The sequence below is a fragment of the Apodemus sylvaticus genome, chromosome 7, assembly GCF_947179515.1.
Source record: "Apodemus sylvaticus chromosome 7, mApoSyl1.1, whole genome shotgun sequence".
Lineage (NCBI taxonomy): Eukaryota > Metazoa > Chordata > Mammalia > Rodentia > Muridae > Apodemus > Apodemus sylvaticus.
In genome coordinates, this window is record NC_067478.1 from 50,496,443 (window position 1) to 50,524,146 (window position 27,704).

Consider the following 27,704-nt stretch of genomic DNA (forward strand, 5'->3'; position numbering starts at 1 on the left):
GCTCACAACCATCCATAATGAGACCTGACGCCCTCTTCCAGTGTCTGAAGATAGCTACAGTGTACTTACATATAATAAATAAATCTTAAAAAAAATAAAAAAGAAAAAAATCATGTTATAATAAAAAAAAAGTATTGTAGATAAACCCTTTTAGTACTACAGTCTTAATTTATATACATTAAAAAATTTCAACAAGGTTAAAAACTACTGTTTTATTAAAGAAAGTATAAAACATTAAATTCTACATTTTAAAACACTATTATTTTAAGAATCAGCCAAGTCTCTTCATATTGATGTATGTTTCAACAATTCCACTTTGAATAAAATCTTGAATCCTGAAAAATAAATGGGAAGAAAAAGTTACTATTTACAAAATTCTTGTATTTTTGGTTTTTCAAGACAGGGTTTCTCTGTGTGTCCCTGGCTATCCTGGATTTGCTCTGCAGACCAGGCTGGCCTCAAATCTAAGAGATTCACTTGCCTCTGCCTCCCAAGTGCTTAAAGGCATGTGCTACCATTGCCCAGCTCAAAATTCTTGTTTTTAAAGGTTGGTGCAATTACATAATATAAAATACACTATCTCAAACATTTTAACTGTGAACTTTAGTGCTGAAGACTATATCCACTGTTTTTCAATTTGATAGCTTTCAACTTGCAAAATTCAAACTTTAAATTCAAAAGTTAAACAATGATGCCTTCTTTGCTTCCCCCACCATCCTTGAAAGCACTATGATGTTCTTGTGCCTATTTTTCTTTGAAACTGGGTCTCATGCAAGCCCAGGAAGTCCTAGGATCCCTGATCCTGCTACCTCCACAGGAATTTGATATTTTAGATGCCCCATATACAGTACTTGTTCTTTTGTAACTTTTTCTTTTTTCAAATTTTTTATTTTATTTTATTTTTTTGGTTTTTCAAGTCCTAGCTGTCCTAGAACTCATGCTGTAGACCAGGCTGGCCTTGAACTCAGAAAATCTGCCTGCCTCTGCTTCCCAAATGCTGGGATTAAATGTGTGTGCCACCACTGCCAGGCTCTTTTGTAACTTTTTTATTTGAAGGACAATGTCCTCAACTTCACTCTGGTTGCAACGGGTTACATCCTTTTTTAAAATTGGCAATCCCTCTGTTATGTGATGCACTGTATTACCTTATTCTTGAAGTTTAGTTTGCTTCCAAGAGAGCACTGCTGTTTTTGATTACGATGCTATGAATATGAGGGTACACATTTTTGAGGTCGTGCTTCCTATTCTTTGGTATGTATACCCAGAAGTAGATCTGTGACATCATATGGTTCCTAAGAGTGAAAACACTATGGTGTTTTCAAAATAGATAAATCAATTTATACCTCTACCAACAATGAACAAGGGGTCCAATTTTTTCACAAAAATGCTTGCCAACTATTTTTGGTAGCCATTTGATCAAATATATAAACTACTTCTGGATTGTATATTGTTATACCTAGCATTGTATAAATAAAAATATTTTTTGAATAAAAGACAATTTAAGAAAAAGGCCATCATCACCTGTAATGTTGCTGTAGCAACATTTATACCTAGCACCTGTAACCCTAGCACTCAGAAGGTGAAGGCAGAAGAACGGCAATGTTTGAGACCAGCCTGGGTGGCATATGTCTAAAAAAAGATACATTAACTAGACTTTAGTAATAGGTGAAAGAGTAAGACTTCCTCTTTCAGTATGTTAGTGGTTTTTAGGATTATGCTAATTGTAATACATATACCATCTGAGCCTAGATTTGAAAGACAGACTTCCTGGGTGTGGTGATAAATGTCTTTAATCTCAGAATTCGGGAGGCAGAAGCAGGCAGATTGTCAGATGGCAGATGAAGCATAGCGAGTCCCAGGACATTCATACCTAAAGATATTCTGTCTCAAAAAACAAAATATACAAAAAATACAGAGATTTGAATCACCATAGAACTTTACCTGTGGCAGGCACCTAGTGCTACACGTGACATTAGTAAAACTTCTGGGGCTTTCCTTGAGGTCTTCCCATTTTTTTTTCCATCTCTCTTTTTAGTTTATTTGCTTTGTATCTCTCAGCCATTAAGACAAGTTCCTCTGGGATATTCTGAAATTATTAAATGTATTATTAAGATTCTGTGTTCCTTTCTTTCTATGACATGTTCAATGACCTTCGAATTATTTCAGAATCTCACAATTATAAGACAAAGACAAAAAAAAGGGAGGGGGGAGGACTTTCTCTGCCATTTAACTCCTAACTGTATTTCTTTTTTTTGGTTTTTCGAGACAGGGTTTCTCTGTGAAGCTCCAGCTGTCCTGGAACTCACTCTGTAGACCAGACTGGCCTCGAACTCAGTGCTGGGATTAAAGGTGTGCGCTGCCACCTCCCGGCCTAACTGTGTCTCTAAGCTACAAGCTAAGAACAACCTTAATCATACCTAATCACTCTGCGGCTCCATTCTGTTGTTTCCTAGCTGCCGAATGTTTTTATTTTTGATTTTTTGTTTGTTTTATTTTCCGTGTTTGACTATTTTGCCTAGGTACCTCCACTGCACTTGGTGTTTGCAGAGGCCCTTAGAGGGCATCAGGTTTCCTAGAACTAGAGACGACTGTGAGCCACACGCTTGCTCAAGGGAAACTGGTTCTGGGTACTCAGGAAACGTGCTCTTAATCGCTGAGCCATCTCTTCAGCCCCAACACATCTTAAAAATTTCATATATTTTATGTTGTGTATGTGTTTCCTGGTTAGAGGAAAACTCTTGGGAGTCAGTGCTCTCCTGCCACACTGAGAAATTTGGGGATCAAAGTCAGGTTGCCAGGCCCTATGTGTACTTGTCTCACCTGTTTAGCTATTGCAGTGGTGCATATACATATACATATACATATACATATACATATACATATATATATATATATACACACACACACACATATACATATATGTATGTATGTATGTATGTATGTATGTATGTATATATATAAAAAATTATAAAACAGTAGGTTTCCACTCTATTTTTTTCATGTATCCTCCATTTTGGCGAGTCCTCCTCCCCCTCAGACTGCCAATGCCCCTCTTTAATGGTACCATTTCTCACAGATTCTGTCTCACCCTCGGACCTAGAGTGTTTCCACTGATGTCTGTTGCTCACTCCTATCATGTTAGGCTTTCCAATCTCATACTTCCATAGCTTATGATCTGTGCCATATGATAACCCTCATATTAGTTTACTGTTATACATCAGTACCAAGCAGGGCCCTCAGTACCTGGCATAACATATGACTGAAACATGAACATATATATTTCTAGTAAGTTGCATGTTCTAACCTGATTTGCTCTTTCCAGAATATTAATCAGTTCAGTGGCAACCCTCCAATCATTTCTTGTGATAAGGGTAATTGACATTCCAGTGCGCCTTTAAGAGGGAAAAAGTTCAAGTCATCTATTTTATACCATGTTCTCACAATTCAGTTAATACAGAAAACAGAACAAAACCAATAGATTTCAACCTTTGCACATATGTGTTATAGAGCTAGTATCACATACACAACAATTTAGAATCTAAATAGTCATCCCTTAGCATTCAATGTCATTGGCTCCAGGACTTCCTGAGAACAGTAAATCATAGAATGTTCAAGTCTCTTACGTAAAGTGGCATCACATTTATGTATTATCCTGTATAATGTAATCATTGCCTAGATTACTTAACATACTTGGGCACATACATGCACATACATGCACACTTTATAAAAATAGATGTTATAGTCTTCCATTTTGGGAACAAAGACAAGAAAAAAATCTGTGTGTTTAGCACAGGCAGTTTTTAAAAAACATTGTTGATTTATGGCTGGTCAAGTTTGAAGACACAGAAATTCTGGGTTTAGAAGGCTGGTATAATGTTCAGTTACTTTAAAAACAGCCCAAGAGTTTACCCATAGGAGTAAAGGTTCTCTTCTTATGCTAATGAAAATCTGATTTCTTTGTCAATCATAATAAAAATAATCAAATGAGCACAGTTCACTGTTGGAATACTGCAGGCTAAAAATATTAGCATAAACAATTACCAACTTGGGAAACTAAGGCAGAAAGATCACAAGGTTCAAGGCTTGCCTGTGGGATTGGGGTGGGGATACAAAGAGGCCCAGGGATGTGGCTTAGTGGTAGGACACTTCCTAGTATGTGTTAGGTCTTAAGTTCAATCCCCAGTATTACAAAAAACAAAACAAACAAACAAACAAACAAAACACACATCGGGAACTGGAGAGATGGCTGCTCTTCTAGACATTATGAGTTCAATTCTCAGCAACCACATGGCAATTTACAACCATCTATAATGGGATCTTATGCCCTCTTCGGGTGTTCAAATATACATGTAGACAAAGTGACCATATACATAAAATACACAAATAAATCTTAGAAAAAAAAGAACAAAATGTTAAAAGAAAAAAGAAAGAAAACCCACAGACAACAACAAACAACTTTGAAGAACTTGAGTGACAAGAAGCCAATCACAGCAGGATCTAGTTCATCAGATGAAAAGGGATAAAAGAATGAGCGTCAAGAGAGAAACAGAACATGGGCAGAACAGTCTCTGAGGGGTGACAGGAATCCAGAACTGGAACTGGCTTCGCTCCAGGGTAGACCCAGCTTCTTACCCTGCTCTCCCAGTGCGCCCTACTCTGTGTACATATTCTTCAATGTTCCGTGGAAAATCATAATTGTAGACGTGAGTGATATCATGGACATCAAGACCTCGAGATGCCAAGTCAGTAGCAATAAGTATTCTCACTTTACCTAAAGAGAAAAGACAAATACTAAACCTGTCTGGTAATAGAGAGTATAAGACATGTGAAAATTAATTATTCTTATTATTTAATCAGATGATTATTGCTTTCATGAAAATGGAAAAGGAAGATTTATAACCTACAGGCAAATCACAACACAATATACCACAGCTCATCAGTGGTTCTCTCCTGACCTATCTGAACAATATGGGAAAGAGAATGTTTTGGTGTGGTCTCAATGAGAATGGCCCCATATGTTTAATGCTTGGTCCCTTGTTGGTAGAACTGTTAGGGAAGGATTAGGAGGTGTGGCCTTGTTGGAGAAGGTGTGTCACTGGAGGACACTTGAAGTGTCAAAAGCCCCCACCACTCCCAGGGCAGCTCTGCGTCATGAGCTCTCGGCTGTGGTTCCAGGCCAGGCCTGCCTGCTGTCAGGCTCCCCATGATGGAGATGGGCCCCAAAGAAAGCCTTCCTTTATAAGGTGCCTTGGTCATGGTGCTTTATCACAGCAACAGAGAAGTTACTAAGATAAATGTCATTCAGGTAAACTAAGATACAGTCTCTGCTATAATATGCGGAACTAACACTTGTTCATGTGTTAGTCTTTGTAGAGTTGGCTAGCTATCTCTCAGAAGCAGACAAAGAGAGCTCTAACAAGTCTATTTAGGGGTTGACAAGGCAAGGGCAGACTGAGAAATGGGAAATATGAAGAGATACCATCACCGAGTTAAGCCCAGGTTCTAGACTTACTCTAAACTACAACAGAGAGCAATTATAACTCACCTGTCTTAAAGTTCTCCAAGGCTTTCTCTCGGTCACTCTGTTCTCTGTTGCCATGGAGAGACTCCACTGATATGTGTCGGAGAATCAGATCACTTGATAAGTGGTCAGCACTGAAGCAAAGAATAAAGCTAATGATCTTAAGGGCATATTCTAATACCATTATCAAGTAGCAAACAAATTGTCAAGTTGTCCCCATCTGAAATTAGCTACAAACATAAACAGTCATGAGTAAATCAGGTAGATTGATAAGAATGATGACAGCAGAGGGAAATACTTACACGGCTTTTCTGCTGACAAAGACAATGACTTTGTCTTTAGGTGACATGTTCTCGAGGAAGGTCTGGATATGAGTTCGTTTCTCTTCTTCTGTAGTAATGATTATATTTTGTTTCACTGTACTTACAGCCTAAATAATTCAGAGATCATAGTATATTAGCACCAGAGAGAAGCCCATGTGGCTCAAACAGTGCATTTATAATCAATTCATACTTTGGAAATAGAAAAGTAGTGAGCATAGCAAATTACCTTTTCTACTCATCATGTAAGCTGTCTTTGGTTTTAATCATGTGTTTACCTACACTGAGTCTGGGAACACCTGAGTAACTGTTAGGCATACTGTAAGCTGTCGGCTACTGTTGTAAGAACAACTATCATCTAATACCATGTTTGCAAGAATTATCTTGGCTATCAGACTTTCATTAATGAATGAGATGATGAAATATGAGTCTCAATTCAGTGAGTACTTTGGCAAATTAATACAAAATCACTGGTGTGATTTTTAACTATAATTAAAAAAAGATCTCTTTAGATTGAAGTACTCCTGTTTTGTACTTTAGATTGAAGTACTTTAGATGAAGTACTCGCATTTTTCTCCTGGACGTTTATCACTTTACCAAGTATTATTTCATATTACTCTTATTTTTATGTATATGTATGCAGAAACATAAGAGTGGAGGCCCAAGGATCTTCCTCAATCCCTCCCTACTTTATTAAATAAGGAAGGGTCTCTTACTGAACTTAGTTCTATGACTGCCTACTCTCAGGAGCTGGCTTCTCTGGGATCCTGACTTTATGACTGCCACATCTGCCTGGTTTCCACCTGGGTTTTGAGGATCTAAATTCCCACATGTTTCAGTGACAAGTACTTTATCCACTAAACTGCCTCTTCAAGCCCTCTATTTTCTATTATATACTATTAGTAAACTAATGAATCAACAGAACACGCATATCAAAATCAGCTATTTTCCCCCTTGTGTTGGGGATGGCTTCGTGAATGCTAAATATGTACTCTCTCACTAAAGTACACCCTACTATGTTCTTTAAGCATAAAAAGTCTCCCCCGCTTCCCCTGAGACAGGGTTTCTCTGTGTAGCCCTGGTTGTCCTGGAGCTCTCTCTGTAGACCAGGCTGGCCTCAAACTCAGAAATCCACCTGCCCCTGCCTCCCAAGTGCTGGGATTAAAGGCATGCACCACCACCGCCTGTCCTAAAAAGTTTTAATAGCAATAAAAACAAGCTTACAACTAGATCCAAAGTACCAACATAGACAATCATTGGTTCTTTCAAATACGATTGTGCAAGACGGCGGACGGCATATGGCCAAGTAGCGCTGGAAACAAAACAAGATACACCATAATCAAAACTTTATTATAACATGTTACCAAATTTCTTTAAGAATGCTGTGAATCATGTTACTCATGAAAGAGATCTTTATATTTCAAATCTGTTAAATGAGTGAAACAAGTTTACAGTTAAGATCTACTTAGAGTTGTCTGGCTATAGTTAATCTACTGGATACAACCTTTAGGTAGGTTTAATAAAATATTGGGTTTTTGTTGTTGTTGTTGTTGTTGTTGTTGTTTGTTTTTCAAGACAGGGTTTCTCTCTATAGCCCTGGCTGTCCTGGAACTCTGTAGACCAGGCTGGCCTTGAACTCAGAGATCCACCTGCCTCTGCCTCTCAAGTGCTGGGATTACAGGCATGCGCCACCACCGCCTGGCTAAAATATTGTTTTTCATTCACTTATTTTTTTATTTATATTATTTAAATGTTAAAGATACCTATACAACTTCAAATAAAGTTTCATATATAAAAAGGTAATTAAAGTTTTGTTATATCTCATTTTTATAAAAGATAAAATGAACAAACCACCAAAACCAAATAATTTGGTTATCACATAGTGTCAGCAAGGAAAAACAAGTACTTAGGCACAAATCACTTTAAGAATACTGGTCAAGCCAGGCGGTAGTGGCTTGACAAAAAAAAAATACTGGTCAAAAGCTATATAGATTTATATATTTCTTCAACATATGCAAAGCAATGAAATTGGCCACCTTTTGTATCTTCATATACAATGAAATATAACTTCCTTTTTTGAAATGTCAGAAAACAGAAAATAAAGTAATTTAGTACTTTTCCTCTGTCATCCAAATATCCTTTTTGTAAATTAAAAAATTTCCATTCACACCCAAATATACTTTATTTTATCAAATCCACCCTTCACTGACCTCCTAACTCCTAGTAGGATCCTCTCTCCCACCTCCCGACCTCACGCCTATGCCCCGCCCCCCCCCCCAGCTCTGGCTTACAAGGACACGCACACTCCTGAGTTCAATGTACCACCACATGCATGCTGGTGTAGGGCTACACACCAAAGCATAAGCAATCTACCATGGCCCCATTCTTGAACAAAACTTACTTCCCACTGGCAACTGTTCAATCCAAGCTAGAATTCTGAATCGATTGTATGTAGGTCTTGTGTGTAGCAACTGCTTGTCCCGTCTATTGTTTGTTTTTTGTTTTTCTGAGACAGGGTTTCTCTGTGTAGACCAGGCTGGCCTCAAACTTAGAAATCCACCTGCCTCTGCCTCCCAAGTGCTGGGATTACAGGCCTGCGCCACCACCGCCACCACGCCCGGCTGCTCGTCCTATCTAGAAGACTCTAGAAGACACCGTTTTACTGTCCTCCCTCACTTCTGGCTCTTTCATTCTTTTGGCCCCCTCTCTGTGACATTTCATAGGCCTGGGGCAGGAATCATATACTACTCTTTAAAGAAAAGATTTAGTTTATTACTTTAATTACATGTATATGTGTGCATGGGTATATACTTTTAAGTAATGGTCTAAAATATTGTTGAGAAATCAGCCTAATAGAATGGGTTTTTAGCCGGGCAGTGGTAGCACACGTCTGTAATCCCAGCACTTGGGAGTCAGAAGGTGCCCCTACAGGCCAGAGGCATCTGATTTCCTGGAAATGGAGTTACAGGTGTGAGTCATCTGACGCAGATGCTGAGAACCGAATCTGAGTCCTCTGCATGAGCCACAGGCACTGTCAATCCCTGAGCCATCTTTCCAGCTTCCATGCCCTATTCTTAATACTAATAAAGACAACAGAGACCTAGGAAGCATTATTCCTTATAGATCACACAATCAATCATTGCTTTCACAGGTTTTTTTTAATCAGGGAAAATAATCAGATATCAAATGTTTATCTCTAAAGGTAAGTGATCATTTATTCAACATAGATTTTTCCATGAAATGTAAACCTTATGTAAAACACACCACAAGTGGCTCAAGCAGGTAAAAGTACTCACTGCCAAGGCCAAGAACCTGATTCCACCTCCAGAACCACTATGGTGGAGGGAATCTACTCTTGCAAGTTGTTCTTTGACCTCTCCACATTTGCCACAGTGCTTGTACAACAAACAAAAATAAATACAGCTGGGCCTAATAGTACATGCCTTTAATTCCAGCACCTGAGAGGCAGTTCTCTGCTAGTTTGAGGCCAGCTTGGTCTACATAGAAAGTTCTAGGCTAGGCAGAACTTCAAAGTGTCTCAAAAAAAAAAGTAAAATAACAAAAATAACAAACACATCTATAATGAAGGAAAGCTGTAACAGTCAATGATAAAGTAGCCATTATTATAGCTGCATTTAAGAATCTCAAAATACTTTTAAGTAATGGTCTAAAATATTGTTGAGAAATCAGCCTAATAGAATGGGTTTTTAGCCGGGCAGTGGTAGCACACGTCTGTAATCCCAGCACTTGGGAGTCAGAAGCAGGCAGATTTCTGAGTTTGAAGCCAGCTTGGTCTACAGAGTGAGTTCCAGGACAGCCAGGGCTATACAGACAGCCAGGGCTATACAGAGAAACTCTGTCTCGAAAAAACAACAACAACAACAACAACAAAAAAAAAAAAAAAAAAAAGAAAGAAAAAAGAATGGGTTTTTTAACTTACTTCTATTCTGAATACATAATTAGTACTACCTTGTCATAATAGTCTGCCGGTCTGGGCGTACATCTAACAAAATCTTCATTATCTGGGGTTCAAATCCCATGTCCAGCATCTTGTCTGCTTCATCTAAAACCTGTACTCAAAGTTAAGAATGTAGTCAATCTCATATTGAACACTTATTTCTCCCATTAAACCTATAACCACCTCAACTTCTGAGAGACCCAGAATTAACTTTCTGTGGGCAGAAAATACAGACTGATTTGTTTCACTTGATTCCCAATTGCTTCTTTGGCCACCAAGTGAGAAAAAAATGAATGCCTAACTTTCCTACTCTTTACTATGCTAAGGGAAATGGGGAATATTCCCAGAACACAAAGCACTATGAAACAGCCACCCCACTACACAAATTTTTCTACAAATTCAGTTCTTTTGCCTCCCAGTATTCCAAACCCTTCTTCCATGATTACCAAATAGGTTACACTTTTCAGGTTGACAAAGTTATTCATTTGTAGGTCATTCAATCTTCCAGGAGTTGCAATAATGATGTCTACACCTTTTGAAACATCTTGGATTTGTCCATCTCTATCACCACCACCATATACACAAACACTTAAAAAAATCAAGAAGTTCACATTTAAGCAAATAATATGCCATCACAATTCAAAATTGCAACTAGACTAAGCATTTTGGTTACAGGATAAGATGAAGTAAAAGTGATGTTTTTAGGAGTACCTGTCCCTTTGTGGAAACTATCCAAACCGCCAGGCCACAGTATTTCCTAAAGAACTGCTTCTACATTGTTTGTCTCTATGACATGACTACTGTACTCAGATCATATTCTGAAGGGGTGAAACTAATGAAGACGAGAGAAGCTATGACAACCAAAGGAAAACTCAACAAGATCCTGCTGTGTTAGTAGAGCAGAGCAGTGATTTTACACATGTATTTTGTTTTTCGAGACAGGTTTCTCTGTGTAGTCCTAACTCTCCTGGAACTCTGTACACAGGATGGTCTTGAACTCAGAGATCATCTACATCTGCCTTCTAGGTGCATCACGTGGAATTCATTAGTATGATGACTCTTGTTGTTGTACACCAATTGAAAATTAATATGTAGGGCTGAAGAGATAGCTCAGCAGTTAAGAGCACCGACTGCTCTTCCAAAGGTCAAGAGTTCAAATCCTAGCAACCACATAGTGGTTCACAACCATCTGTAACGAGATCTGACTCCCTCTTCTGGAGTGTCTGAAGACAGCTACAGTGTACTTATAATAAATAAATAAATCTTTAAAAAAAAAGAAAATTAATATGTAGAGTTGGGATGATAGCTCAGTGGTTGAATACTTGGCTAATATGCACAAGACTATGAATTTGGACCCAAGAACCATACACACACACATATTTTAAATTTAAATAAAATCACTATAAACGTGAAGGTGATTGTAACACTTGCACAGAAATGACTTACCTTTTAAGATCACCATATGAATATTTAGAACATTCAGCTTCTACCTGAAGAGCTAATTCCCGGGTGGGTGTAAGGACTAACATGCCAGGTCCGTTTCTTTGTTCTCTGGCTCTTTAAAAGGGAAACAGTAATATCAATGTGTTTGCCTTATGCATGGAAAGTTCATTAAGTACAAGATTTTTAATGATGAGTGTCAAAGACAGACAAGGCATATTTGTACTTTTTGATGAAGTGTATATAATTAAAAGTTCTCCTGTAGGGCTAATGGGACTTACAGGGAGGGGGGAACTGGGAAAGGGGAAATTATTTGGAATGTAAGCAAAGAATATAGAAAATTAAAAAAAAATTCTCCTGTAGACTTTGGTTTATTAATCACAATTAACATATCTAAATATATAAGCTGCTGGTATACATATCTACAAATTTTTACTACAAAGGGACAGTTACCATAAAAATGACAAAAGCAAGAAAATAGGCCACATACACCACAAATCTACTCTCAAATTCTTATTTGTTTATTTAACATGACTTTTTAACTAACATTTCATTTAAAATGATATTTTCTCATTGAATAGAACTATACTGGAAAATTCATTCAAACAATTTTAATTAAACAGCACGACTTAGGACAATTTAAACAATTTGACTTCAGTGTCTTTCTATTATGACTGGTAGTGACTACTGCCTATTGCTTCCTGATGTGGTTTTATGAATGAATACTTTATCAGCATAGCCACAGTGCATCCTGGCCAAGAAGAGGCATCGGTTTGAACAATGCAAGAAATGACAAGAACTTAATTATAGCTTTGGTTCTATATTTATTAAATCCCTGGTAAGAGAATGAAGCTAAATGAATCTTACAGTGGTTGAGAGTCTAGATGAATAAATCCAGGCATTAAATAGGACAATGTCTTCCCTGTTCCAGTTTGTGCTACTCCAATAAGATCTATTCCTTGCAGAACTATTGGCCACGCCTGGGACTGAAAAAGAGTGATAAATACTGAAACAAGAAGTGTAACTCTTCTCTCTGTTCTTGTCCTTATTTTTAAATACACTCCTGGTAGTGCTGGCAGGAGATACTGGGCATATCCTTTTAAGACACAGCTATTCCCAGGTGGTTTAAAGTCTAAAATACATTAATTGGGGGAAAAGTGTTCATTAAAAAATGGAGTTAACAAAGGCATACCTGAATTGGTGTAGGTTTTTGAAACCCTGCTTTTTTAATGTTTTCCATAACTTCTGGGTAACTTTGAAAGGCATCTTCAAATTTACATATAGGATTGGGGATAGGACGTTTCTCACCATCTTTCAAGTCATCACATGTTATATTAAAATTTTCTTTCCTTTATAGAAAATACAAGCATTAGTGGACTTATTCAATTTATACAAGAAAGAAAAAATATTTCTTACGTCAGTTCAGTAATAGCTAGAAATTTATCTGCACCTGACTTGTAGGATTTTAAGGTGGAATCGACTAGAATGGAGGCTGGGCATGGTGGCACGCACTTGGAATGCAGCACTTGGGAGGTGAAGACAAAGGATGTGAGGCCAGCCTGGGACATACAGACGATTTCAAAACAAGCAGACAAAAGAACAAACAGAGAGAGATAGGAGCCTGTTTCCCTCTTGTGTTGAGGATGCAGAGGGAAAAGCAAATCTCCTTCAGTTATATGGTGGGTGACTGCATGAGAATGGGAATGGGAAGTGGAGCCCACATGTGTGCAACAGAACACAAAGCTCGACTACCATGGTCCAGAGACTAGTTATGTGACCAAGGTTAGCATTCTCAGTCATCTTTCTACTCCATCTGTCCGTCCATCTGTCCATCCATCCATCTTTCTGCAAGTCTCATGTGGCCTTGACTAGCCTCAAACACTACATGTAGCTTAAAATGACCTTGAATTTCCTAGCCATCCTGCCTCAACTTCCAGAGTGCTAAGATTACAGACATGTACTACTATGCCCAGACATTATTTTTACAAGACACTTATTATTTCTAAGATTTGTGTCAGTTTTTAAGGTTATTAAGAAACTAAAGAGATGGCTCAGCAGTTAGGCATACTAATTCCTTATGCACTGGGGTTCAGTTCCCAGTACCCACATGGTGGCTCATAACAGTTTGTAACTCTTATTCCAGAGGATTCAGTGCCCTCTTCTGGCTTCCTTGGGCACTGAATACATGTAGTGTATACATATACATACAGGCTAAACACTCACAAACTCATAAAAATATTCTTATGGCATCAGATAAGAAATGAAGAGGTTGGGGGCTGGTGACATGGCTCAGCAGTTAAGAGCACTTGCTGCTCTGCTAGAGGTCATGAATTCAATTTCCAGCGACCACATGGGGATGTGTAATGGGGATCTGATGCCCTCTTTAGGCAGGCAAAAATATATGCAGCAGAGAACTCGTACATTAAATAAGTAAAATTAAAAAGAAAAAAAGAAAAAGAAATGAAGAGGTTAAGAGATTATTCTTTGCTTTGTAGCAGACAGAATAAAGAAAGGCCTGGTCAGAATTCAGAGAACAACTGATTGAAATTGTGTTTTCTAAATATGAGAAAGGAGTTGCACCCATGAAATCTCAGATATAAGGCTGCCTAAACTTGAATAGTTACAACAATTGACATGCTACAGTTGATGGGGGAAAAAAATCTTACAAGGCCTCACACCCAAATGAAGAGCTACAGGCAATTAGTGTCTGTTGAGGGAAGGAGAATCAGTCTTCCCCAAGACAAAACTGGTTATCTAATACCAAGTAGTCAGCCCTAAAAACATACATTATGAAACAACAAATGGAGTTAAACAGGTTACATAATTCATGTAACAATGATAGAATAACAGTAATAAAGAGAAAAGTCCATGAATTTGAAAGGAAGTAGAAGGGACACATCAAAAGTTGGAGGGAGGAAAGGAAAGGTGAAAATGATGTAAATATAGTATATATATATATGTGAAATTAAAAAAAAAAGGAAAAACAATTCCAGTGCTAGCCAGATGCTCACTTAGTAAAGGTGTGTGACAGCAAGTCTAATTTCTATCCCTGAGGCCACAGAGTTGGAGAGAGACAATTACTGTAAGTAATCTTTTGGCCTCCATGTGTGTGCCATGTCACGCATGTATGAGTGCACATACACATACATAAATGGAATTAAAAAGTAATGGGTTTCACTGGAAAAAAGAGAAATTATTGTATTTAAAAATCAAGTTTTTACCTTTTCAACTTTTCACTGTTAGCTGGTTAGCTAGGCTGTGGAGTACTGGCTAGAATGCATGGAGCCCTGAGTTCACTCCTAAGCACACATACGCTGGGCGTGATGATGTACACCTATAATCTCAGCATAAGGAAGGTAGAGGCAGGAGGATAAGAAATTCAAGGTCACTTTTGGCTGCACAGTACTTGAGGCCAGCCTGGGAAGGCAGTCTCAGGAAAAAAAACAATTTACAAATTATATTGATTTACTTAATATGTGTGCATATGCATGTTGGTGGGGGGGGGACACACAGGCCACAGAGCCCATGTGGAGGTCAGAATCAACTCACACCTTGTGGATCACGCGGTGTCAAACTCAGCTTTCAGGTTTGATGGCAGGATTTAAACTGCTGAGCCATCATGTCAGCCTTAAAAAACCCTTAATTTTCTAGTGTTGGAGACATCATTCTCTAAACTACTATCTAATACAATAGGCACCCCTAACATGTGACAATTTAAATTTAAAATTAAAATACAGTCATGAAAATTAATGAGAGGGGATGCATTCTGAGAGATTTGTAGTTGGTAATTTCTCTGTTTCATAAACATGACAGTGTACTGACACAAAACTACATATAATTGTTAAATACAACCTGGCCTTTCTAATTTTATGTACTTTAAGTTTTAGTTTTTTATTTTATTATTTTATGTACATGAGTATTTTGTCTTCAAGTGTTAAGTGCACCACATGCATGCCTGATACCCACAGAAGTCAGAAGTAGGAGTTGGATCCCTGGGATTGAATTACAGATGGTTGTGAGCATCTAACATTCAGGCATTGGGAATCAAACCTGAGTCCTTTAAAACTTTTAAAAACTAAACTCCCCAGCCCAATTTGGCCTTTAAAAAAAGATTTATTTATTTTTATATTTCTGATTATTTCACTTGCATGTTTATAAGTGTACCTTGTGCATGAAATCTCTAAGGAGGCAAAAAGAGTGTTAGATCCTCTAGAACTGGAGTTATAAATAGTTGTGAGCTGCAGTGTTGTACTGGGATTGAACCTGGGTCCTCTGTAAGAACAGCCAATGCTTTTAACTGAGCCCTCTCTCTCCAGTCCCTCGACCTGGACTTTGGAAAGTGTATGTGTGAGTGTGTGTGTGAGAGAGAGAGAGAAAGAGAGAGAGAGAGAGAGAGAGAGAGAGAGAGAGAGAGAGAGAACATGTGTATGTGTGAGTGTAAAGGACAAAGATCAACTGCAGATACAGATGTCTACCTTGTTCTGAGACAGGGTCTCATTGTCCTGGAGCTTCATGAGGGGCAGGCAGGCTTGCTTGCCATCGAGCCCTAATGATCTGCCTGCCTTCCCTTCCCCTAATGCTCACTAAACCATCTTGCTATGTGTTATTTCTGTGGCAAGCACTTTACTAACTGAAGTAGAGAGATGGCTCAAGTGTGTAAGGACATTTGGTGGCAAGCCTGATGACCTGAATTTGATTCCTGGATCTACATAGAAGAAAGAGAGCTGACCTGGTAAGTTTTCTGACCTCCACACATCACTCCCCTCCACCAACAAACACAAATACAATAAAAACAAAGATTTAAGCTAGCCTACAAAGTAGTGGGTGTCACCATGACATTTTCATACATATAATTTTACTTTGTTCTTATTCATCTTGTTTTTCTGCAAAGTCCTGTCCTAACAACCCGCTTCTTAATGCTTCCAACAGTCTGTGATAAAGGCAAGATATATGAGTTTGGGAATGGTCAGACAGCTCAGGGGTTAAGAGCACTTATACTTGTGAAGACCTGGGTTTGGAACCCAGTACCCAAAGGGCAGTACATAACCCCACAGGCACTCATGTAGTACACATACATATATGCAGGCACTTGTGCATATATATATATACACACATACATATATATAAAATAAAAATAAATATTTTTCTACAGAAAAAGATGAGTTTGCTGGTAGTATTTGACATAGAACAATTCCTTTTTTTTCCTTTTCTTTTTTCTTTCTATTTTGAGACAGGAACTTGTACTCAAGACTGGTCTGGAGCTCACTATGTAGACAAGGATGCCCTTGAGCTTCTGACCCTTGCCTTCATCCAGAGGGCTGGGATTACAGGCACGTGCCCTATTGTGCCTGGCTATGTGGTGCTAGGGACCAAACTCAGGGTTCTGTGCATGCTAGGCAAGCACTCTACCAACTGACCTATGTTCTCAGTCCCACAGTGGTTTTTTTAATTTTGGGAAGACCAAAACCAGAGTCTTATACATGCCAGGTAAGCACTCTACTACTGAGATGCACCCCCCCAGCCCCAGTTTACTTTTGTTAAAATAAATATGCTTTAAAATAATACTTAGGAGCAGTCATTTATTCTCAATTTAATGTTTTACAAGCTGTACATTACACATTATACTCTAACCAGTACGTTACCACACACATGTGAATAATGCATTGCACTGTGTTATGACAGCTACAATCGTTTCAAAATAGTACTTCTTCAGAATCTTATATAAGATTATATAATCTTATGGGGTCACTATCATGGAGGTTGAGGTTGACTTTACATCCCCAGAATGTATTGTTCTCCAGCTATAAGAGCCACAGTTAGTGTTCAGTTGCTATGTATAATATTGAGACCCAAACAGACCAGCTTCCATCACCACAACTGGACATCTGTTGTTGTTTGTGACAGTCTTGCTGACCCTGAACTCAAGATGCTCCTGCCTCTGCTCCTGAGTGCTGGGATTACAGGCATGTGCCACCATGCTCCACTGTAGTATTCAACAAAAACGCTCTAATGTGCATCATGTAAGATGCAGCCACATTTTCAGCTGAGCAAGCATGAAGTTGGGTGTAGTGTTCCAACACAATCATTCAAAAGCCTTGCCTACTGAGTCAACAGTCAGAGCCTAAGAACACACTGAGGTAACGAAACAGCTACCCACCTCCAGTTGTCTATCTGCACTTGTGACATTGAGCTTGTCGTTGCTGACTCTATGTAAAAGTTTTTCTTAATTGGAGGTAAATCTGGGACAAAGATGACAATCCAAACTTTGATAAATAATAATAGTGCACATTTACTAACACTTATTCAAAACTACAGATATCAAACTAGAATAATATTCAGTTCTCTATGCGTATAGTTTTAGATGGTTCTACATGTTGCTACTCAGGCTTATGCCACTCTACAAGATTTCTTTTTGGTTTTTCTTGCAACTATATTTTTCACCCAGGAAAGAATATTTTTAAAATATGTATATTTTGTTACTTACTATATATGTGTGTGCACATCTGTGTGAGTATATGCCACATGTGTAGGTGTCTGTGGTGGCCAGAAAAGGCAGTCAGATCCTCTGGAGCTGGAGTCTCTGGCAGTTGTGAGTCAGCCAACTAAGGTGTTGGGAACTAAACTCTCAGGTTCTCTGCCAGAGTCACAGGTATTCTTAACCCATCAGCCCCCAGGAAGGAGTCTTTAACACAAGAGGACAGGAGAGAATGATTTTTTTCCTATGCAGGGACTCACTGTGCAACTCTGGTTGTCCTGGAACTTACCATGTAGAACAGACTGGCCTTAAACTAACAGAGATCCACCTGCTTCTGCCTCCTGAGTGCTGGGATTAAAGGTGTGTGCCACTATGCCTCGCTGGAAGGCATGATTTTTAAAGAAGCCCAAGTAATTGCAACAAATGAATTTATTCTAAAACACTTAAGATTGATTTTAATTTTTTCAAAAGTCAATACCATTAGTTTTTATTTTTATTTAGTTAGTTTTTTAGATAAAATTTCATTATGTATCTCTGTCTGGCTTTAAACTTTCAGAGAGCTGCCTGCCTCTGCCTCCTGTGTGCTGGGATTATAGTACCTGTCACTATACCAGGCTTTTTTTGTTTTGTTTTGTTTTTTTGTTTTTTGTTTTTTTCGAGACAGGGTTTCTCTGTGTAGCCCTGGCTGTCCTGGAACTCAGTAGACCAGGCTGGCCTCGAACTCAGAAATCCACCTACCTCTGCCTCCCAGAGTGCTGGGATTACAGGCGTGCGCCACCACCACCCGGCTTCCAGGCTATTTTTATTATGTGTGAGTGTATGTCTGTATGTGGGTGTGTGATGCAGGCCCTGCAGGGGCCAGAGGCATTGAATCCCCGGAGCTAGAATAACAAGTGGTTGTGAGACAACCAACATGTATCTTAGGAATCAAACTCCTGTTTCTGCAAGAGCAGTACTCTTAGCCAAAAGCCATCTCTTCAGTCCCATACCATTAGTGTTTGTTTTTGTAATGTTGATAATCAAACCCGGACGTCATCTTCAGGAAAAGTGCTCTACCACTGAGCCATAAACTCCCAGCCCCTATATTACTACTTTTAGGCATTAAATATAAAGATCATCATTCAACTTTATGAGGTTGTCTTGGTCTTGTGTGTGCATGTGAGTGTGGTTTATGTGTGTATGCATATATATGTATGCAAGCCAGAGAATGCTGGTCCTTGTTGCCTGTCCTTGAATTTGAAGCTCACCAACTGGCTAGGCTAGGCTGGTCAATGAGCTCTTAGGATCTACTTGTCTCTGTTCCCCAAGCTATGGGATTACAAACCATCAGCACCCACCTTGCTTTATAAGTGGGTGCTGAAGATGTGAACTTGGTCCTCATGCTTATTGTGGGAAGCAAAGAGTTTTGACTTTTTGTACCCCTGAGGTTGTAAAAGTTCATTATACCTCTTCTAAGCTTAATTCCTTCCACAGTGCCCCCATAACACATCCACTGTCTAAACACATAACATGCAGAGGTTCTGACTCATGTAATGATATAGTTACCAACATTTTGATTACTTTATTATTAGTGTATTATCTTTTGTGCATATGTGAAGTATATATGAGTATGTATACACACATCTGTGTATCAGAGTATGCTCCAGCCAGTGGAGGCCAGAGAGCAATCAGGTATCTCCCTTTACTACTTTCTGCTATAATTTTTCAAGGTAGGATGTCTTGCTGAAGCTGGCAGCCAGCCCTCCTGGCAGTCTCCCTACCCACATGCTAGAGGTGCAAAGATGCACATGCACAGGACCACATCTAGCTGTTTATGTGGGTGGGGTACTAAGAGCTAAATCCAGGTCCTCATAGCCACACAGTAAGTACTCTTAAGCAGTGAGCCATCTCTCTACCCTATACAAACACTGAATAATGATGCTATATTGCTGCCTCATTTAAGAGTCTAAAAGTAGACACTTTATAGAGCCTCTGCTTCTTAAACTTTTTTTTCTCAGAACCACTTTTCACTGGTGAAATTTTTACCTGACCAAGGATATTATATAAAACCACTATATATATAAAATATATAAAACCGAATATATATAAAATATTCACTGATAGTAAATCAAAGATTTACTTCAAAAAATTTTGGTATATACAGAATTTTACAATTTATTAAAAATTAAAGTAAAATTGTATTGTAATGAGATAGATATGCTTTGTTTCTTTAATTTGTTTTTTTGAGACAAAGTTTGTCTATGTAGTCCTGGCTCTCTTGGAACTTGGTCTATAGACCAGGCTGACCTTGAACTCAGAGATCCAACTGCCCCTGCCTCCCGAGTGCTGGGAGCGACTACCCAGATTATTTTTATATAGAGAATTAAATTTAGTTCAATAACACCACAAGGGTATAGAGCACTGTTTTCAGAATTATATTTTTATATTCTATTCATCTATACTGAAGAATACCACTTCACACAAATGTATACTATAAAATGATCATTTCATAAATTGTTGGAAATTCTGTCCCAATCCCAAGATAAATTCTTTAAATGATTTTCTTTTCTGAAATTTCCCTGCAACACAAATAGCAATTTTTATTTATTTTTTTTCAGACAAGGTCTCACTATGTCACCCTGGCTGGCCTGGAACTTGTTATATAGACCAGGCTGACCTTAAACTTACAAAGATCTCCTTGCTTCTGCTTTCAGAGTTCTGGGATCAAAGGTATGTGCTATCATGTCTGGCCAGTGATTTTTAGAATCAAACATTCTAGTACAATACAATTCAAAGATACACTAACTTAATAGTTCACATGGTAAGGAACATGAAAAAAAAAACAACTCTTTTTTCTATAGTTAAAGCCTTATGTTTCTGAAAAGGTCAAAAAAACTTTGCATGTAAGGTTAAAAAAAAACACTGCAATTCATAGCATGTAACGGTCTCAGGTCTGGTGAGGTGTGTGTGGTGTGGTGTGACAGAATAATGCAGAGCTCACTGTGTCAGGACCCAGGCTATGGTGAAGGCCTGTGTGGCCACACAGTGAGCACTACCTGGAACACCTCAGATCTAGTATGCTTTTGATTCTGAATTAATGTCTAGTCACTTAGTGTTCAGAAACCTTGCACTCTTGTCACATTTTCATGATCCTTGGATTTAGTTATGTGACCCTATGTGGGTCCTGACCCACTGATTAAGAAGCTGGGTTACAGAGGATATAAACTGTCGTCAAGAAACAGCATCACCACAATAAGTGTTAGGACACAGGACTGACCTGCCCACTTTTTCTTTTCCCATTTCAAAGCATCTTCTCGAATTTGATCCCAATCTATCAACGGCTGATCGTCTGTTACACTCTCATTTGTGCTGGTATCTGTTCCAACAGTAGTAGGTTGGAATGCAATAATATCTGTTAAAAGATTTTGACAAAATTAGCTTTGAAGTAAGTCCTGAGAACACAAAATCACAAATGCAATTTTTGTGTATGTTTATTCATAACAGGATATTAATACTTAAAATATAAAAATCTATATTTTCAAGGTCTAGGGAGATGGTTCTCTGTGTGAAATACAAAGCAAACATAAGGACCAGATCTGGATCCCCAGCCACAAGTCAATTCCAAGTGGACAGGGTGGGTGATCTGCCCATAATCACAAAACTAGGAGGGGACACAGGATATCTCCAGAGTATGCTGGGTAGCTACGGTAGCCCAACCAGTGAAGCCTGGATTCAAGATGCTACTTAAGACAGAGGTGTGGGGGGGAAAAAAAAGACAGAGGTGTGGGGCAGTGGCGCACAGCTTTAATCCCAGCACTTGGGAGGCAGAGAAAGGCAGGTTTCTGAGTTCGAGGCCAGCCTGGTCTACAAAGTAAGTTCCAGGACAGCCAGGGCTACACAGAGAAACCCTGTCTCGAACAAAAAACAAACAAACAAACAAAAAAAAGAGAGATGTGGGGAGCACTCAGATCTACTGCTAACCTCTGAACACAAACTAAAGCACATACACAGGCATAAACACAGAGGCCAATCTTTACCATTAATGCTAAATACACTCTAAAGTGTGTGTTAAAGAGTTCTTTCATTTTAATTTACCAGTGGCTAAAACTGAAACTAGATTTAATCATAATACTTAAATAGCCACAGATATTATGAATGTTTTCCTTTGCTTATTTACACAGTATGTGTGGAATATGTGCACTTACATACATGTCTCTGAATGTGCCATGGAGCACATATGTCAGAGCACAACATGTAGCATGCAGTTCTCTTTCCACTGTGCGCACTCTGGAAACAGAAGCCATGCCAGTTGCTATGCTTCATGGCAACCACCTTACTGACATGTAATTCTGAAAAATTAAAGTAATCTTACTGAAAAAAAAAAGTATAGATCTAGGAAAGCTAAAGCTTTGTCTGAGGGAAGGAATCAAATATGATATTTATAGAGCACTGACAAAAAGTATCTTTACAGCCGGGCGGTGGTAGCGCACGGCTTTAATCCCAGCACTTGGGAGGCAGAGGCCGGCAGATACTTAAGAATTCATGCCAGCTTGGTCTACAGAGTGAGTCTCAGACCAGCCGAGACTACACTGTGAGAATCTGTCTCAATAATAATAATAACAATAATAATAAAAACAACAACAACAGTAACAAGATCACTTTAATGTGCAAAAATTAACAGCAACAATAAACTAAAACACTTAAGTGTGCAAAAATTACTTACCAACTCTATGTCCGGGAATGTAATTTTGTTGTTTTTTAACAACATTATCTATCACTGTTTTTGCTTTTGTTTGCATGGCTTTATTACCAAAAATTTTGATTTCTGCCTCAGGATTTCCTTTTATTACCTAGATACAAAGGGAGAAACACAGATAAGATCGGAAGTTTCCTCACCAAGCTCCAATAATTATTCAACTTCAACTAAGAAAGAATGCAAACATGGCCTTGCTATACTATTCCATGTCCAGTTTGAGAAAACACACATACACACACACACACACACAAATTTGTAAATTTAAATTCAGGACACGGTGGATGAGGGAAAAATAAGTCATTAATACAGGGGTTGCCCAGATGGCCCATTAGTTGTCAAGTTCTTGTCCCCAAAGCCTGGGAACTTGAGTTGAATCTTTGGATCCTAGTGAAGATAGGAGAGAACCAGCTCCCTAAGTTGTTCTCACACACCCAAATAATAAATGCAAATTTTTTTTTTTTTTTGGTTTTTTTGAGACAGGGTTTCTCTGTGTAGCTCTGGCTGTCCTGAAACTCACTCTGTAGACCAGGCTGGCCTCGAACTCAGAAATCCACCTGCCTCTGCCTCCCAAGTGCTGGGATTAAAGGTGTGCGCCACTACCGTCGAGCTATAAAAGTAAAATATTAATCTGACATGTGATATTACTATGAGTTGGTGTTCGCTAGCCTGTAAAAATAATACTTTGGGGGGACATATCTTAAATAGTGATATAGCTGGAGTAGAGTAACCTATGCGCTATAATTTACTGAACTTTCGTTAGATAATCATATAGTTTCTCCTTTCCCACTTATTTCTCTAACTCTTTCGTTGAACTCTCTTTACTCCTTCTCAAATTCATGGCCACTTCTTAATTATCATCATCATATAGAGAGAGGGAGAGGGAGAGGGAGACGGAGTAGGAGAGGAACAGAGACAGACACACAGAGAAAGAGACCTACTAAGGCCCTTTAGTGTTGCCTGTATGTGTATGTTTTCAAGTCTGACTATTTGATATTGGATAACCAATTTGGGATAAGACTAATTTTCCCTCTTGGGAGTCATTAATTGCCTGTAGCTCTGTATTTAGGGGTGGAGTACCCCTTGAAGTTTCCTCTTCCCATGTTAGCATGTCTACTGGTTGTTCAGGTTTTGTTAGATAGCTATACTGTTGGGATTTGATGGGTGTAACTTACCTGTCACTTCTAGGAGACACAATCTCTCAGCAGACATCCTGGTCCTCTGGCTCTTACAGTCTTTCTGTCCCTCTCTGACCATGTTTACAGTGTGCTTTTATAATGTACTTAGATCACATCCAAATACCATCACCTCCCTCCAATTCCCCTCTGTACAAAGCCTTTCGTCGTTGTTGTTTTGTTTGTACTTTAGATTTGACTTTAAAAGGTTTGTGCCTGGTACCCACGGAGGCCACAGGAGTCCCAGAGCCTCTGACTCTGAAGTTAGAGGTTGGCTGTGAGCTGCCATGTGGGTGCTGAGAAGGGAACCTGGGTCCTCGGAAGGGGCAGACGCTCTGAACCACCGAGCCGTCCAGCCCGAGTTAGCATCCTTAAGTGGAAAGTGTATTTCAAGATTTAGGTTTTACTTCTAAGAGTTGCAAACACTACACCAGGAAAAGAACAACTGAGGCAAATGCCGGTGAACGTCCCTGGGAAGAAACCTGGGCCTCCAGACAGCGCGCACTGAGCACCAAGCTCCTCCCTGAGGAGGAGCACACAGGACTCACCTGTATTCTAGTGTTTGTGGTATTTTGGATTTCTCTAATTTTCGACCCACCACGACCTGGTTTTAAAAATAAAAAAATACAATTATGAACTGAAATCAATAAAGGGGATCAACGCAGTCCCCTCAAAGGACTTTGTGTGGTTCTTCCCTAAATCACTCAAGGGAAGATTTATAGGGTGTAGTAAACACTTTCTGTCTTGGATGGGGGATGTCATCTCATACTTTTTTGAGTAGTAGGAGGATTTTTTTTTAAACTAAGATGGAAACTAAAAGATTCTATTCCAGCACATACCAAATTGTACTAAAGACAATATAAAGAAATTAAAGCCACTTTAACAAAAACAAAATCCAGGTGTGTGTGTGTGTGTATATGTGTGTGTGTGTGTGTGTGTGTGTCAGACAGTGATAGCCTGGGCTTGAACTCAGAATGCATCCCATGCTGGCCTTCCACTCAAGGCATTTCCGCTTCCTCTGCCTCCTAAGTGCTGGCAGTTCAATCACCAGGCCACCACATCTACCTAAATAATTCTTTTTTTTTAAAGTAGGGAAGGGAAGATGAAGTACAGTTAAGTGGTACAGCCTTGTCTCAGTAGCATGCCTAAGACCCCCTAGTGTGCTCCCTGACTGATAAAAACTCTGATAAAAATTTCAATAGGTGAGGGATTTGTGCAAGCATTTCTTCAGAAACATTACATCTATAAACTGCTCAACATCTCTAAACAGTCTAACCCAGACTGTAACTACAAAAAAATTGCCTCTTATTTTTTTATTTTTATTTACTTGTTTATTTTGGTTTTTCCAGACAGGGTTTTTCTGTATAGCCCTGGCTGTCCTAGAACTCACTCTGTAGACCAGGCAGAAATCCGCCTGCCTCTGCCTCCCAGGTGCTGGGATTACAGGCGTACACCACTACTGCCCAGCTTTTTAAAAAATTTTTTAAAAAGATTTATTTATCTTCTGTATGAGTACACTGTAGCTGTCTTCAGACACACCAGAAGAGGGTGTCAGATCCCATTACAGATGGTTGTGACCCACCACGTGGTTGCTGGGAATTGAACTCAGGACTTTCGGAAGAGCAGTCAGTGCTCTTTACCGCTGAGCCATCTCTCCAGCCCCTTACTTTTTTCTTTAAAAAATTTTTTTGTTGTTGTTTATTTTTAAAACAGGGTCTCAGTATATAGTTCTAACCTGCCCAGAATGTTCTATATATACTTAGCCTGCTTCTACCTCTGGGGCTGGGGCAGTGTTATTAAAGGCCTACATCACCGCATCCAACTTTACTGTTCTCTTTTAAAAAGATAATTTGCAGTACTTGGAAATGAATCAATGGGGCTGGAGAGATGGGTAAGTGGTTAAGAGCACTGACTGCTCTTCCGAAGGTCCTGAGTTCAATTCCCAGCAACCACATGTAATAGGCTCACAACCATCTGTAAAGGGATCCCATGCACTCTTCTGGTGTGTGTCTGAAGACAGCTACAGTGGACTCCTATAAATAAAAATAAATATATCTTTAAAAATATTAGTGAATCAAGAGTTTTATGCATGCACTTTAGTAAGAATGTTATCTAATTGGCAGCCTGTGAACTACTGGCGTGACTGGGAAAAAATAACAATTAAAAACCCTACAAACCAATTCAGCATTGACACGACTGAGAGTACACACGTAAAAGGAGCTAGAAGTGTGAAGATGAGGAGCTGCACTGCGATGCACACAGAAGCACTGTGCGCCAAAGTACAAAGCTGGAAGTAACTCAATCAGCATCAAGAGCATAATGGATAACAGAGTTCTTTACATAGTCAAGAACTACCGTTCAGGGAGGGGGGATAAGATAGGGGGTTCGCAGAGGGGAAACCAGGAAGAGGGATAACATTTGAAATATAAGTAGATAAAATAACCAGTAAAGAAAAAGAACTAATGTTCAGTCTTTAAAAGGAAATTCTGTCAGACACTAAGAACTAGATGAAAATTTGAGGACATTATGCTAACCAATAGCAAGCCAATCACAAAACACTATACTGTCTTGATTCTACTTGAGCAACTGAAGTAAATAACTCCAGCAGCACAGAGTGGTCATGTGGAGGCACAAGACCAAGGAGAGATGAGGAGCTGAGAAATGGTATAGTTCTACCCATGGAAGAGCTGGGACACTAATAGTGCTCTATATGCTTACTTTTTTAAGTATAGAAATAAGGTGGGGATGGGCAGCAAATGGAGTTCTACTAACAGAAAGGAAAAGAGAGAGGGAAGAAGGAAGGAAGGGGGTGAAAGAAGAAAAGGAGGGGAGAAAATAAAGATTGTCATATTTTTAACACACATTAAAATAAACCATCTGGGTTGCAAGGCTAGGGATGTAGCTCAGGGTGTACCTAATTATTTGGGATGCCCTGGGTTCAATACCCAGAATAAGAAAAACAACAACAACAAAACAAAAAACAAAAAAGCAAAAACAGTAGCATGCATATCCAACGAGTTGTGTGTACTCTAACGCCTAGTCTTCATTGCTTCTTGCAGCGGGTCTAATTTCTGTCACACACCTATTGGCTCCCTGGTGAGGTTTCCGTTCAAATACTGGGCATTTCATTCAGATTTGGGGGCGGGGGACGGGCATGAACCTTGGAAACGGAATCTGTCTATTCTAATAACCAGCCTTAATACATACGACTAAATATGCTACAAAGCAGGCTTTTAGAACTAAATATATTAACTTCACAGATTCCCCCCCAACCCAGAAAAACTATAACTGAAACTATGAATTGATGCCAACCGAGGGAAACATGCCCATCACTGTAAAATGCATCTCAGAGAAGTTGAAACTGCACATCTAAGCCTCCCGCATACTGCTTTCTTTCCGCAGTTAAATTTACCCCCAGTTAAACCTCAGGCAGTGACAAAAGCCGAGTGACTTGACACTAAAGCACACTCGGTGTGACAACGACCGAGCTGCTGCCCCTCCGCGGGAAACCGGAAAGACCTTTACCGAGGATGCTGCGCGAGTCTTCCAGGAGGTTCTCTCCCGCACACGCCCCTGCCCGCCATAGAACTGCGCCCCGCGCTGCTGTAGCCCCGACGCCGCTGCCCCGTCACGCAGCGAGCCTGGGCGCCGCCCGCGCTCACCTATCACCGCGCCCACCACATCGTTCTTCACCCCGAAGCAGAGCGGCGGTTCGCGGCGGCCGGCGGCCGTAGCCTGGGCGGCACCGGCGGGCTCTCTCCAGCCGCCGCCCGCACCCCTGCTACCGACCCGGCCTCTCCGGTTCGCCTCCTCCGTCGCCGTCCGTTCGGCGCCCCGGGACCCGGTTGAGCTTCGCCGGGGAGCAACGCCCGAGGAGGAAGCGTTGGCTGCGGGTTCCCGCCTAGACATGGCTCTGAGGAGACCCGCGCGTCGCACGTCGTTCCAGACTCAGCTGCACAGGCCGCAGCGTCGGAAAAACTCCGCTGCCGCCCACGGGCTCGCCCACCAGTCCTCTGCGCGCTCATTGGCCGGCGCGTCTCGGGGGCGGGGTCTGGATGGCCTGGCCAATCGGCGCTGGCAGCC

The 27,704-nt window shown here is 39.8% G+C and overlaps 1 protein-coding gene across 1 annotated transcript; it reads right to left on the reverse strand.

The window, feature by feature from the left end:
- Positions 1 to 265: 265 nt before the first annotated feature.
- On the reverse strand, positions 266 to 27,571 carry Ddx43 (DEAD-box helicase 43). Its single transcript, XM_052189313.1, has 17 exons — positions 27,284 to 27,571; positions 24,170 to 24,225; positions 22,417 to 22,543; positions 20,971 to 21,105; positions 17,397 to 17,478; positions 12,432 to 12,588; positions 12,107 to 12,225; positions 11,246 to 11,356; positions 10,246 to 10,387; positions 9,811 to 9,911; positions 7,066 to 7,153; positions 5,824 to 5,951; positions 5,546 to 5,655; positions 4,633 to 4,771; positions 3,305 to 3,392; positions 1,942 to 2,086; positions 266 to 335 (listed from the first exon to the last, which is right to left on the reverse strand). The coding sequence occupies exons 1-16, from the start codon at positions 27,528 to 27,530 to the stop codon at positions 1,973 to 1,975; spliced, it is 1,944 nt and encodes a 647-aa protein (XP_052045273.1). The 5' UTR covers positions 27,531 to 27,571; the 3' UTR covers positions 266 to 335; positions 1,942 to 1,972.
- Positions 27,572 to 27,704: the final 133 nt, after the last annotated feature.